The sequence below is a fragment of the Podarcis cretensis genome (genome assembly GCF_951804945.1).
Source record: "Podarcis cretensis genome assembly, chromosome: 8".
Lineage (NCBI taxonomy): Eukaryota > Metazoa > Chordata > Lepidosauria > Squamata > Lacertidae > Podarcis > Podarcis cretensis.
Window position 1 is genome coordinate 80,444,639 of NC_137177.1, and position 13,539 is coordinate 80,458,177.

Below are 13,539 nucleotides of genomic sequence, written 5' to 3' on the forward strand. Positions count from 1 at the left end.
TGGGAATTATAGTCCCAAAATGAGTTTGGGAAACCCTGGCGTACACTCTAGTGAGCTAGTTGGCCTCATAGCTGATTGTGTATAAGGCAGTTCCCTGTTTAAATGAGTCTTTCAGAACCATGAGGACTAGGATCCTACTTAATTTGGGGGGAACGAAGCATAGAATGGTGCTGGAGTGCTGAGGTCCCAGGTTCAATCCCCAACATTTCCATGAAGGGTTTGGAGTGTCTCTTGTCTGAAGAAACACCAAGTTGGATGGCAGCTTCCTATATCGTAATGGAAGGGCTCCAACTCAATGGCTGAGCATCCTCTTTGAATGCAGAAGGTCCCAGGCTCAGCCACCAGCATCTCAAGCTTATATCTGGCAGAAGTGGGGAACCATCGGACCATTGGAGGAATCGCCTCTCCCGAAACAGCAGCGTGTCATTCGGAAAGAATAAAGTCCTCCCAACAGGAGGTTAGCGAGGGATAAAAAGCTTTCTTCCACCTCTTGCCGGGCTCCAAACATTTTCAATTTGGTGCATTAATTGAGGTCAATAAGATTATGCTACATTTTCAGACTCCCCCCCCCTTCCCACCCTCACTTTTTCTTTATAAAAAAAGGAAAAGCTTTGGAGCGGTGCGGAGGTGACTGCCGGCACTTCGGCACTTTGCCAAAAAGCAAGGAGGGGAGCAGCTGATGCTTCCTGTGGTCACAGCATTGCCAGGGAAGCAGAGGGACTGGTCCGAGATTCAGAAAAGAGGTTTGTGTCAGAGTAAGAGGAGGAAGTAGCTTTGGTGGGAATTGCAAGTGTGGCCGGCTTCCCATTGGGGCCACTGGGTGGCCACTGTGAGAGGGCAAGATGCTGGGCTAAATCTTTGGGCTGATCCAGCAGCCAGGCTTCTGTTATGCTCTTAAATCTATTGGTAGTAGCAATTAGTCACAAGAAATAGATGGATCCTTCAGGAACAGCCTGCCTCCAAATTCCAATTGCTGGAAGCAACACGAGAGGAGTGTTGCTCTTATGCTTGCTGGTTTCCCACTGGGGAATCTGTGAGAATAGGAAGCTGGACTAGATGGGACACTGGCATGATCCAAAAGATCTTCTTAGGTTCCTATGAGAGTGCTGTTGGTTTCCCATTGGTGGTATCTGGTTGGCCACTATCAGAACATGTTGCTGAACTAGCTAGGCCTTTGGCCTGAATTAGCAGGGCTATTCTTACAGTCTGCCATTCTTAAGAGTAGATTAGGCCGAACGATAACTAAAATTGGAAGATGATACTGTACTACCAGCTCCATCTGGTATGCAGGCTGAGACCCTACCTCAGGGGTCAGCAAACTTACCGCGCCTTGGGCCAGTGTCTCCAACACTGATCGCGCAGCGGGCTGGAGGGCAGGGGAGTGTGTGCCCATACACGTGTGCACACGCTATTTCCGGGTTGGAGGAGCACCAGAAATAGCTTGTGTGTATGTGCACAGGCCTCCTCCGACCTGAATGTGCACCGGAAATAACACTTGCGCATGCGCAAATAACGCTTGCGCATGTGCAAATAATGCTTGTGCATGCGCACAAGCTATTTCCGGTGCTCCTCCGACCCGGAAGTGGGCAGCCACGCAGCGCAGTGCTGGTAAGAGCGGGCAGCGGCAGCAGGCGGCAGGGGTCGCTGCAAGCCGGATAAATGAGTCCCTCGGGCCTTATCCGGCTAGCCGGCCTTAGTTTGGGGACCCCTGTCCTATGCCTCTACGCACTGTCTCACCAGAGTGGTACATGCTCTGGTTATCTCCCGCTTGGACTGCGGCAATGCACTCTATGTGAGGCTAGCTTTGAAGGTGACCCGGAAACTACAACAAATCCAGAATGTGGCACCTAGACTGGTAACGGGGAGCCGCAGCAACCATATACCAGTAACACCAGTCCTAAAGCATCTACACTGGCTCCCAGTATGTTTGCAAGCACAATTCAAAGTGTCAGTGCTGACCTTTAAAGCCCTAAACGGCCTCGGCCCAGTATACCTGAAGGAGCGTATCCACCTCCATCGTTCAGCCCAGACACTGAGGTCCGGCTCCGAGGGCCTTCTGGTGGTTCCCTCCCTGCAAGAAGTGAAGTTAACAGGGAACTAGGCAGAGGGACTTCTCAACAGTGACGCCCACCCTGTGGAACACCCTCCTATCAGATGTCAAGGAGATAAAGAACTACACAACTTTTAGAAGACATCTGAAGGCAGCCCTGTATTGCGAAGTTTTTAATGTTTGGTGTTTTATGTTTAGACAGGCCGTTGGCCCGATCCAATCACAACAATACAAACACTACACGTGGGCTAATAGTTAGTAGAGAATATACTGTATAATAGAATAGCGATCATAGAAGTTTTTAATGTGTGACATTTTAATGTATTTTTAATATTTGTTGGAAGCCGCCCAGAGTGGTTGGGGAGACCCAGCCAGATAGGCGGGGTACAAATAATAAATTTTCTTCTTCTTCTTCTTCTTCTTCTTCTTCTTCTTCTTCTTCTTCTTCTTCTTCTTCTTCTTCTTCTATTATATATTCTCTAGTAATGATTAGCCTGTGTGTTCTGTTTGTATTGTTGTGATTGGTTCTTATTGCAACACAGGGGTTTGTTTTTGGTTCATTGGCTTGATCCTGCAAAACTCTTCTGCGGTTCTTGAGTTTAAAAACTAATGAGATGAGCGCCGTTGTTCTCGAACCCTGCTTACCTTCTTTCCCTAGGCATGTGGTTGGCTATTGGTACAGAAGAGGACACTGAACCAGATGGACCTCTGGCCTGATCCAAATTCTGGCGTTCTTGCATTCTGTTCCTCCCAAGCACCCAGTTCTCTTGAAACATCTGGCTTGCTTTTGCTTTCTCCCTCCATGCATCGTATGCCTGGTGCCATTGTTCCCCATTGACTTGGGTCTCATCTTGCAACCCCCCACAGGTCATGAGCATCTTGAGTAATCCCAGCGGGGTCCCCCCGCAGCCCCAGGCTGACTTCTCCATCTCGCCCCTCCACGGCAGTTTGGACACCGCCAACTCCATCTCGGCCAGCTGCAGTCAGAGGAGCGACTCCATCAAGTCTGTTGACAGCCTCCCCACCTCGCAGTCCTACTGCCCCCCGACCTACACCACCACCGGCTATAGTGTGGACCCGGTGGCCAGCTACCAGTATGGACAATATGGGCAAAGTAAGTATCTGCTACCGGAGGTGGGGTGGGGCAAGATTGTTGCAGAAACGCATGCAGGAGGGCAACAGGTAACCTCCTCTGCATCTCTGGAGGTGGGTGGCAAGTTGTGGTTCCTGCATTGGACTAGATGACCCTTGGAGTCCCTTCCAACTCTACAATTCTATGATTCTAAGCAGGGACCCACACAGAGGACCACATCAGGATAAATTTTACAGAGAACTGTGTAGACATTTGCTAAATTAATGGATGCCAGTCAAAGTTGGCATTCTTCGCTCCATGGACCAACATAAATGCAATGCATAAATAAGTACATTAATAATAATAATAATAATAATAATAATAATAATAATAATAATTCAATTGATATACAGTGGTACCTCGGGTTAAGAACTTAATTCGTTCTGGAGGTCTGTTCTTAACCTGAAACTGTTCTTAACCTGAGGTACCACTTTAGCTAATGGGGCCTCCCACTGCTGCCGTGCGATTTCTGTTCTCATCCTGAAGCAAAGTTCTTAACTCGAGGTACTATTTCTGGGTTAGCGGAGTCTGTAACCTGAAGTTTCTGTAACCCGCAGGTCTCAGGGCAGTTATATATGGGTTGCATCCAGTGCTAGACCTACTCAGTGTAGACCCCATTAAGTTGAATGCAATGACTAACTTTGGTTCATTTATTTCGGTGGGTCTACAGTGTGTTAAACCTCTTTAGCTTTTCTCAATGTTGCCCAGGCCATTTTGGGACTCCCAAAAGGGGGTCTGGGAGCAAGTGGCGAGGTCCCTGGGGCAAGGGCTTTTGGTCATCTCCATGGAGGTGTGAGGGTCAGCTCACCTCTTGGTCCACCGGGGTCACACACAACGCCCACCTCCATCCCGAGAGGCTCTCAGCCAGACAGTTCACCTGCTACCCTTCAAAGCCAGGGATAAGTTTGTGACCCATTGAAACTCTTGAAGTGGGGGGAGGCTCTCCTCCCTCTCCTCCCCTTTTCGCCCAGGGCTCATTGCAGAGTGACCTCCCTCCCCAAGCGGCCGTGACAACCGCCCCCCCCCCTTTGCCCTCACTCCATGTAATGTGTTTCGACTTCTACGGCCAAATGAGAACCTTCTGTAAACTGCAGAGAGAGGGGCATGAATGGCTGTTGACTTCCCCACCCCCCTTGCTCCCTGCTCTTTCCCTCTTGCGGGAAGGTGGGGTGGGGGGAACGGCGCTTGATCTGTGACCCCGTGACCTTCCTCTCGCTTCTGGATGCAAAGGCCAGCCACACGTGCTATTGATAAAAATCTTAAACAAATTCCGATACCATGTATTTCCAATAAAGATGCCCCCGGGCCAGGTGTTAGTCACACCCCATGTGTGTGTGAGGGCGGGGGGGGGGAGCAGGAACAATGTGAAAAATAAGGAAATGCAAGGGCAGAGAGGGTGCAGTGGGAGGGGGGATGAAGGGGGAGGGGGAGGAGTGCATTTCCTCTTAATTCCCCTTTTTTCCCACCCCCAAAAAAACCTTACTGATAAATGATCAAGGCATCCTTTCTGTCTTTCCTAGAATTCAGGGGCAATTACGATGCAGCTTGCTGATTTTCCATACCCCCCAACATTTCTCTGATGAAAATAGGGACATAAATATATTATTATTATTATTATTATTATTATTATTATTATTAATAATAATAACAACAACAACAACAACAACAACAATACCTCACCCATATTACTGGGTTGCCCCAGCCAGTCTGGGCAGCTTCCAGTATATATAAAAACATAATAAAACATTAACATTTTTTAAAACCTCTATACAGTGGTACCTCGGGCTAAGAATTAAATTCGTTCCAGAGGTCCATTCTTAACCTGAAACTGTTCTTAACCTGAAGCACCACTTTAGCTAATGGGGCCTCCTGTTGCTGCTGCACAATTTCTGTTCTCACCTTGAAGCAAAGTTCTTAACCCGAGGTACTATTTCTGGGTTAGCGGAGTCTGTAACCTGAAGCATCTGTAACCTGAAGCGTATGTAACCCGAGGTACCACTGTACAGGACTGCCTTCAGATGTCTTCTAAAGGTTGTATAGTTAAGTATCTCCTTGGCTTGGCGGTTGCATAACTCCATACCCTCCAATATTTCTCTGATGAAAATAGGGACGTCCTAAAGAAAAGAGGGACATTCTTGGATCAAATCAGAAACCAGGACGGCTTCTGTAAATCCAGGACTGTCCCTGGCAAATAGGGACATTTGGAGGGTCTGATTTTCTAGAGTGCATTGGACAGGGGCGTAGACAGTATGGTGCAGTTCTGAATTACCAAATAGACGGAGCAGGGCCCTGCGACAACAGATCAAAATAATATTGATTTGATCTTGTAAGAAAATTGCAGTGAAGCTTTCATAGTTCAATGTTATCACCCTGGAACATGTGCATGAGATTTTGACAGCCATGGGGTCCCCACAGGGTTTAATCCGGCACTGATGTGATGGCCTCCATCCCTGGCAGGTATCAAGATCCCTGAGCAGGAATGATGATGGGAGTTGGAGTCCAGTAACATCTGCAGAAGCACAAGTTCCCTGCATTAAGAGGCGTGATTCGGGTACCTAGGGGCAGTGATGGCAAGCGATAGCCTAGTTCAGAGATGGGGAAACTGTGACCCTCTAGTTGCTTTAAGACTCTGACTCCCAACAGTCCCAGCCAGCATTGCCAGTGGTCAGGGATTATAGGAGTTGCAGCCGAACAACATTTGGGAGGCCACAAGTTCCCAATCCCTTCATTAAAAGTCAAGAGTTATGATGGAGGTAGCTGGGGCTAGTAATGGCAAATAATGGTCTGGTTCAGGGATGGGGAAGCTATGGACTTCTGGGTGAGGCTGGGCTCCAGCTACCATCAGCATGACCAACACTGAGGGTTGTTGGTGGAAGTTGGCCCAGTGACATCTTAGAGGGTCACAAGTTGGTTGGTTGAAAGGAGGCAGGCAGAGATCTGTGTATCATCCAGAGACATAGCGGGTATCATCTTCTAAGAGTGGATTCTTCAGACAGCATGGGAAATCTAAGGCTCCACTCACAGGCGGGACAGTGATGCAGGAAGGTGGGGAAACTCAGACTCATGCAGAGATGCAACAGGCACCTCCTCAGTATGCTGTTTTGGGCTCCCAGGAACTTCCAATTTCTACATTTCGCATGGCAATCCCCCTCCCTCAGGGGGGAACAACATCTCACGACATCTGCCTTGGCACAGAGCTTGTACATTACCAACACAGGCAAAGGTATTCCGCTACTGACTATTAAATTTTTGCTGTTCTGCAACCTCTTGCCTTGGCAGGAGCCTCAAGAGAGGGGGAATTCTCAGAAGGGAGAGGGCAAGGGGTGTGGAAATGCTTACTTTCCCCCCAAGCCCAACCACCTTTTCCCTTTAATAAAGCCACTGCTGTTCTGATTGCTAAGTGACGCCTAGATCAGGCCAACAAAATGCCTGACCACGCTTTGGAATGCATTAATCCCCAAGGAGAATGAATTTCCCCAGTCGATCCTGTTTGGCCTCCGTTTTCTACTGGAGTCCCCAAATCTAAGCTTCCCCTCACCCCCCCCCCTCAAAAAAAAAAACCCACAGAAGGAGAACCACCTGTTGAATATATATATACATACAGAGAGAGAGAGAGAGAGAGAGAGAGAGAGAGAGAGAGAGAGCGTGCGTGCTAGCTCCTGGGGCATAATTTAGAGGCCCGACAGAGCCCCAAGACCCAATTTTTTTTGCCCGGTGTAAAGGTAAACGTAAAGGGACCCCTGACCATTAGGTCCAGTCATGACAGACTCTGGAGTTGCGGCGCTCATCTTGCTTTATTGGCCGAGGGAGCCGGCGTACAGCTTCCGGGTCATGTGGCCAGCATGACTAAGCTGCTTCTGGCGAACCAGAGCAGCGCACGGAAATGCCGTTTACCTTCCCGCCGGAGTGGTACCTATTTATCTACTTGCACTTTGATGTGCTTTTGAACTGCTAGGTTGGCAGGAGCAGGGACCGAGCAACGGGAGCTCACCCTGTCGGGGGGGATTCGAACCGCCGACCTTCCGATTGGCAAGTCCTAGGCTCTGTGGTTTAGCCCACAGCGCCACCCGCATCCCTGTGTAGTCCCAGGTGTAGAACCCCACAATTAGTAGAGTCACAGAACTGTAAAGTTGGGAGGGAGCCCAATCCGCTGCAATGCAGAAATCACAGTTCAAGAATTCCTGAAGGAGAGATTGCTGATTCAGGCCACTGCCATTTCTAGTCCGCCATCCTGTCCTCACAGTGACCAACCTGATCCCTGTGAGAATCCAATACGCAGGGCACAGGCGCAAGGAGAACTCTCCCATCCTGTGGCTTTCACAGAACTGGTATTCAGAAGCATCTATGGATCAGGCCAAAGGGAGTTCCATCTACCCCCCAACATCCTGTTTCCCCAGCGGCCAACCAGATGCCCCGAGGGAAATTCCGCAAGCATGACCCCCCAGCAAAGGAGCACTGTCTCTCCCCCCCCCCCCGGCAGTTTCCAGCAACCGGTAATGGGTAGCGTTGCTGCCGCCAATGTTACGGGTCCGTCCGGGCCTCTCGTGGGGAAGCCAAGCTGAGATCTTGTGGAGACAAGCAGTGAGAAACTCGCCTGCTCCATCCCAGATGGTGTCGGCGGAGGTGTGCGAGGGGCAGGGTGGGGGGAGATGGGGGGGCGGAGAAAGAGGTGAATGGAGGAAAGCCAGAACAGAGCGGTCCCGGCCATTCCCAGAGGCCGAGGCTGCGCTAATGAAACCGCTGATGGAACGCAGAAGCGTGAAAGGATTCCTAATGGATGTGACAAGTCTAATAAGAATTTTCGCCTGGAAGGGACCCCCCTTTGGGGCAAGATGCTGACAGGATGCTGATGGCTGAAATTTGTTTACCCATTGGCACCAATGGTGCCTTCCTTGCCAGCCTTGTATTAATCTAATTTGTGACATTAGAATGAGGGGGGTGGGCACAGAGTTTGACTGAAGCACTGCTAATTGGGAGTGTCAGTTACTTACTCATATATATATATATATATATATATATATATATATATATATATGAACTTTCACTTGCCAGTCTTCAGAGAATGGTGGATTTTGGGTCTTCCAGCCAAGTCAAAAGCACGTCACACAATTCCGTTTACAGCCAAGAAATGTATCGAGCTTTTATTTTTATCCTTTTCCCGCAAACTTACTCGAGGTCTCAGGACGGGCTGATGACGTGGCACCCAAATTTTCAAGTGCAGGATAAGGGCACAGGATTCCGCATGCTGGATGGATTCTGGCTTTCTTTCTTTTTTTAAAAAAAAAAAAAATCAACCAAGTTTCTAGGCCTCTATATTAATAGAGTCCATGTGTTTTGACTTTCGAAAGCAAGATGACTTAACAATGGAAAAAACGAGACTTTGGGGCAGCCAAGGGGGGCTTATAAGTGTGTTGATGGATGCCAAGTGAAAAATCAGAAGCCATGGCTTTTTAAACGTGTTTGTGGGAGGTGGGGTTATTGGTTTCAGTGTGTTTTTGTTTTGTTATGTATTTGTATTCACATTTTGTATTTTTCTGTCGTGAACCGCCATCGGATCTTTGGATGAAGGGCGGTGTACAAATTAATTAATTAATTAATTAATTAATTATTAAGTTTTCAGAAGTTGTGGGGTATGGTGTCAGATTGAGAACTAGCTGCTTACTTAAAAAAAAAAAAGGCAAGAATTTCTATCCCACTCTTCCGATACATAGGCATTACTCAGGGTGGTTTCCAATAGCTAAGAACACAATATTATAATAAAATAATGCAAAATGCACCAGAGAGAGACATGGCAGATGAATACCGTGTTTTAAAAACTGCAGCTGCCAAGCCCCACAGTGTGTGATGAGACAAACATGGGCTGACTGGGCTCTCCCATCTTTAACTAGAATGTGCCCTTGTAGAACTGTAAATGCTTCTTCTATAGCATTATTCGCACTTTACCTCTTCCTCTCTTATTTACTCCTCCTCTTCCTTTCCCCAGCCGCAGTTGACTATCTGACCAAGAACGTGAGCCTGTCCACACAGCGTAGAATGAAGCTTGGGGAACATTCGGCTGTGCTGGGTCTCCTACCCGTTGAAACAGGCCAAGCTTACTGATGGGTGCAGCCACACGACATCGCCTACATTGATAGTTGACCACCAATGAGACACAAATGAAAAATGGAAGAAAAAAAATCCCACTTCTGCCACCAGCCTTCCAAGGACCCAGCTCTGTCAACGCCCTTCTACTTCTGGGACCTTAAGCATCGAACCTTCCAAATCTTGCCTGCACCTGAAGGGCAAAAAGAACTGAGGAAGGAAGGGAGAACCTTCCACTAATCCAAATTCTTACTGTGCAGACCTGTTAAGAAAGCGCTCGCCTATTGTGACTTTGACCCCTTCAAAGGCCAGAGACAATGAGTGTGATCCGATGTTTATTTCCCCCCTGATGTTCAAACCCTCCTAGCCAACGCCGTAAACAACCAACAGTTATGGACCTTTCATTGATGTGGCCTCTGGGCTTAAGTCACTGTGGAACCTGTTTTCTTCGTAAATATATAGATAGGTAGATTCTTTTCGTCTGTCTGCCCCCCAGCCCCATTTAGTTATTGTACATGATCGGCATTGCCTGTGAAGGAGGAATCCTGGTGATTGTTAAGTGTTGATCTTGGGACCAAATGGGAAAATATTTGGACCAAAAATGGAGAAGGTATAGCAAAAGGGGGTGAGGTTACAGTGCATCTCAATTCAGTGTGTTGGGGAGAGGGAGATTTGATGTATATTGTAACTTTTTTTCCAGTTTGGGGACCACTAATTCTGCAGGAAGTTGAGACAGAATCTGAGGAAGCTGGAGGTTAGATGCAGGATGAATAGCACGCAACTTTGTTCACCTATGGCGTTTTAAAATTGCCACGTTCTGGCAATCAAGGGAGCCAAGTATATTAACAAAGACAAGGGACCCCTTGTTGTCTAGGCTGTCAAAAATCCCACACACCCTGAACACTGGCTTTAAAGTTGCATTGGGTCCTGTTGGATGAATCTATTCATCTACAAGTCCACCACATGGTGACAAGGAAGATAGGGGGAAACTTCATTTTCTTCCCCCTTCTGGTTGATTTTGACTGCTATACAGTCAGCGGCACCCAGCTTGCAAATGGAAGTCTTCTGTGGGAGGTGCTTCTATTAAAACTAGGTATTTAAAAGATTCAGGAACTGGCCCATACGACACTAATTTGCAGAATGTTTCCATATGCAAATTTCCATTGTTGCCGACGCAGTTCAGAAGCCTAGCAAGGTCTGTATGGACCCACATTCTTTACCTCTAGTGCAGATGCAAATTTGGGCTGGATTTCAGAGTGGGGGGCAGGAATCAATGTCTGTCAGGGCTCACTCTGAGCTATGGGGTACCAGCAGGGTTTTCTGGGCCCACAAATGGATTGGGACCTTTGGCCTCCCCCACAACCTGTTGACAAGGTCTGCTGCCTATGTACACATTGAAACTAAAAGAAGTGCCTCTGGGCATGTGAAGATGGCAGAATTTCATGGGCAATGTACTCTGTAGTGCCCCCAATTGCCTTGTTACAAAGTGGGGGGCAGGGAGCAGGTCATCTGGGTCATCTCCTAACAACACCCCTGGAGGAACTTATTCCAGCGGTGACCTCGTATATTCCAGTTTGATAGAAAAAGAGGAGGTGAGAAAGTTCAAGGACAGGAGACAAGGACAGTCGAAACAATTGACTGGCAGTGGTAGCCAACAATCCGTATTAGGGTGGATGGTTTTCAGTGGTAGAGCAGATTCAAGACCCAATTGCATCTCCAGATAGGGTTGGAAGAAACCCCCTAGATGAAACCTTGGAGAGCCACTGCCAGTCAGTGTCAACAATACTGAGCTGGATGGACCAATGGTCTAAGGCAGCTTCCTATTTTGCATACCAAAATCGGGAGCATTCCATTGCATCGGTACTACCCTTTCATCTTGGGAAGTGTCTATGGCTCAATGGCAGAGCAGCTTGCTTTGCACGCCAAGGTCACTGGTTCACTCTGTAGCATTTTGAGTTCAAAGCATATCAGATAGCAAGGCTAGAATCTCCTGATGTTCAGAATACCTCATGGGTGTTGCAAGGTCTGTCGCACTTCATTGTGTGTGTCCACGAAGTCCCCACTCCCCTAAAACTCCCTTAAATCCAACAGCATTCACCAGTGGGCTTGTGATGGGTTTTTAATCAGTTCCGAAAATTGTTGCGTTCCAAAATTAGGAGAACCATGAGTGCAATGTCAGACAGGCAAACCTTCAAGCCAGGAAGTGGAAGAATAATGAAAATGCAAGGTGGGGAATCAGGAAGAGCTGGTAGTTTTAAGTTCAGAAAAGTCATTCCATCTCTCAAATTCCTTTCAGCCTCATTTAAAGCCACGAGTGACCAGTTTCCTTCTCTACTGCTTTCACCTTGACAAACCATCTACTCTGGATGGTTTTAAGAGTTTCCAAGATACGGAATTTACCTCTAGCTCCAACCACAGTCCTGGCCCATCTACCAAAATTTCTCATCTCAAGAGTTCACAACTCAAAGGCGAATTTGCTCATATCACAGAAACAGTGCCGGATTTACGTATAAGCTAAACAAAGCTATAGCTTAGGGCCCCACTCTCTTGGGAGGCCCCCAAAAAAATTTAAAGGAAAAAAATTACTTTGATAAAATACAAATTTTGTTATGTGCAAATGGCTTTAGATACCTATTAGGTCCATAAATATAGCATATATTCAACACAAAAAAGAGCGACAATTTGTTGTTGACAAACGGACAGCTGGACATATAAAGGACCCCATTATCTTCAGTAGCTTAGGGCCTCATCAAACCTAAATCTGGCCCTGCACAGAAACCATGTTTTGATCTCAGATTGTTCTTGCATATATATATTTTGGGTGGCGGGAGGGGTTGCTCAAGGGCAGCATTGAGTTCTCCCAATTCCATATACATATGTGTCAGAGCTGCCCGAGGTCCCAGCTCACAAAGGACCAACGCCAGTTCGTTGTTATATACAAAAGTCTTTATTGACGTTCAGTTTCGATTTCAAAGCCGCGGCGCGCAGCTCTACGTCTCAAACTCTAGACCGCTGAAGCTCCATCTGAATCTCCTCCCCCCAGACACCAGTTTAAGACTCTAGCCTTGCTCCACCTCTTCCTTTGCTCTTTCCTCCTCTGGGTCCGCCTGTCCGCTGGGGTCTTGCCCTTTCTAGACTCTTCTGACGCTGAGTCCCCTGAGTCTTCCCCCTGCCTCCGGCGGGCTTTAGGACCTGGTTCCCAATCCGGGTTTTCTGCTGTCCCGCGCGCCTGTACATTCGAACTTGGCGCGCGCGCCCAGCCGGCAACCTTTCTCCTGACCGTTACACTGCTCCTGTCACTGCTTCCCCCTTCGGGGGGGGTTGGCTGGGTCTGACTTCCCCTCCGTTCCCTCACTCAGCGATAGGGGCGTGGTCAGTCCTGACTCATCTTCTCTCCCTGCTGGAGGAGACGCTGGCCCTGATACATGGGACACTTCCCCCCCACTACGCTCTGGTGGGGGAGCTGGTCCTGATCTCCCGCTGCTGCTTTGGGAGTCCCTGCTGGCCCCTTGCTTCTGGTGCATCCCCCCTGGGACCCCCCTTGCCCTGGCCCTCGGCGCCCCCCTCTGGGAATCTTCTGATTCGCTGGAGAAGCTCATGGAATCTCTCGTGCCACTGTCACACTCTCCTACGCTGCCCTCAGATTCTTCCCCTTCGCTCTCCATTTCCTCTCTCCCCTGTGCCTCTGCTCCTGAGCCCCTGACAATATGTAAAATGCATAGCAACTCTACTTCAACCAAAAGTCACCAATGCCACATAAACAGGAAGTAGCACCCCTGGAAAACACTGCTTCCTGTTTTCCACTCACCCCCAATTTCCGCATCGGTTTTTGCGATTGTACATATAAAATAAAGCAACACACACACACCAGACTGTGACTTATCCCCAGCCATTATTCTTGCAGATCCTTGGATCTCCGAGTCCATCTGGGATGCTGGATGCTATGGAATGATTCTAGTGAATAGTAATCTTATTTGCCACTTCCCTTTGCCACAAAAGTGCACAGCCATCTAAGCCGCTGCTGTAAATATAGAGCTTAGAAGAGTATGTTGAAGAGGAGAAGCTCCTCAGCTCTTGGAGGGGGTACTTACGTACCTTAAGTGGAAACTCGGTCACGTGGTGTTTGTTTATAGAAATTTGGCATTTCTCTTTCTTCTCTCTCTCTATATTACTAAACACACAGTGAGTGCTGTGGTAGTTTTTAAAAATACACATATATAAATATAAATAAATATATATATATATATACATATATATATAAAGGCTTGGGAGGCAG

General features: G+C 47.9%; 1 protein-coding gene across 5 annotated transcripts in view; it reads left to right on the top strand.

The window, feature by feature from the left end:
* PAX7 (paired box 7) overlaps positions 1–12,528 on the top strand; it is a 178,874-nt gene extending 166,346 nt beyond the window's left edge. For all 5 annotated transcript variants that reach the window (XM_079986956.1, XM_079986953.1, XM_079986957.1 and 2 more), the window contains 2 exons: positions 2,918–3,164; positions 9,166–12,528. In XM_079986956.1, the coding sequence (XP_079843082.1) occupies positions 2,918–3,164; positions 9,166–9,281 (363 nt within the window). In that variant the 3' untranslated portion in view covers positions 9,282–12,528. The remainder of the gene's footprint in view (positions 1–2,917; positions 3,165–9,165) is intronic.
* The last annotated feature ends 1,011 nt before the right edge of the window (positions 12,529–13,539 follow it).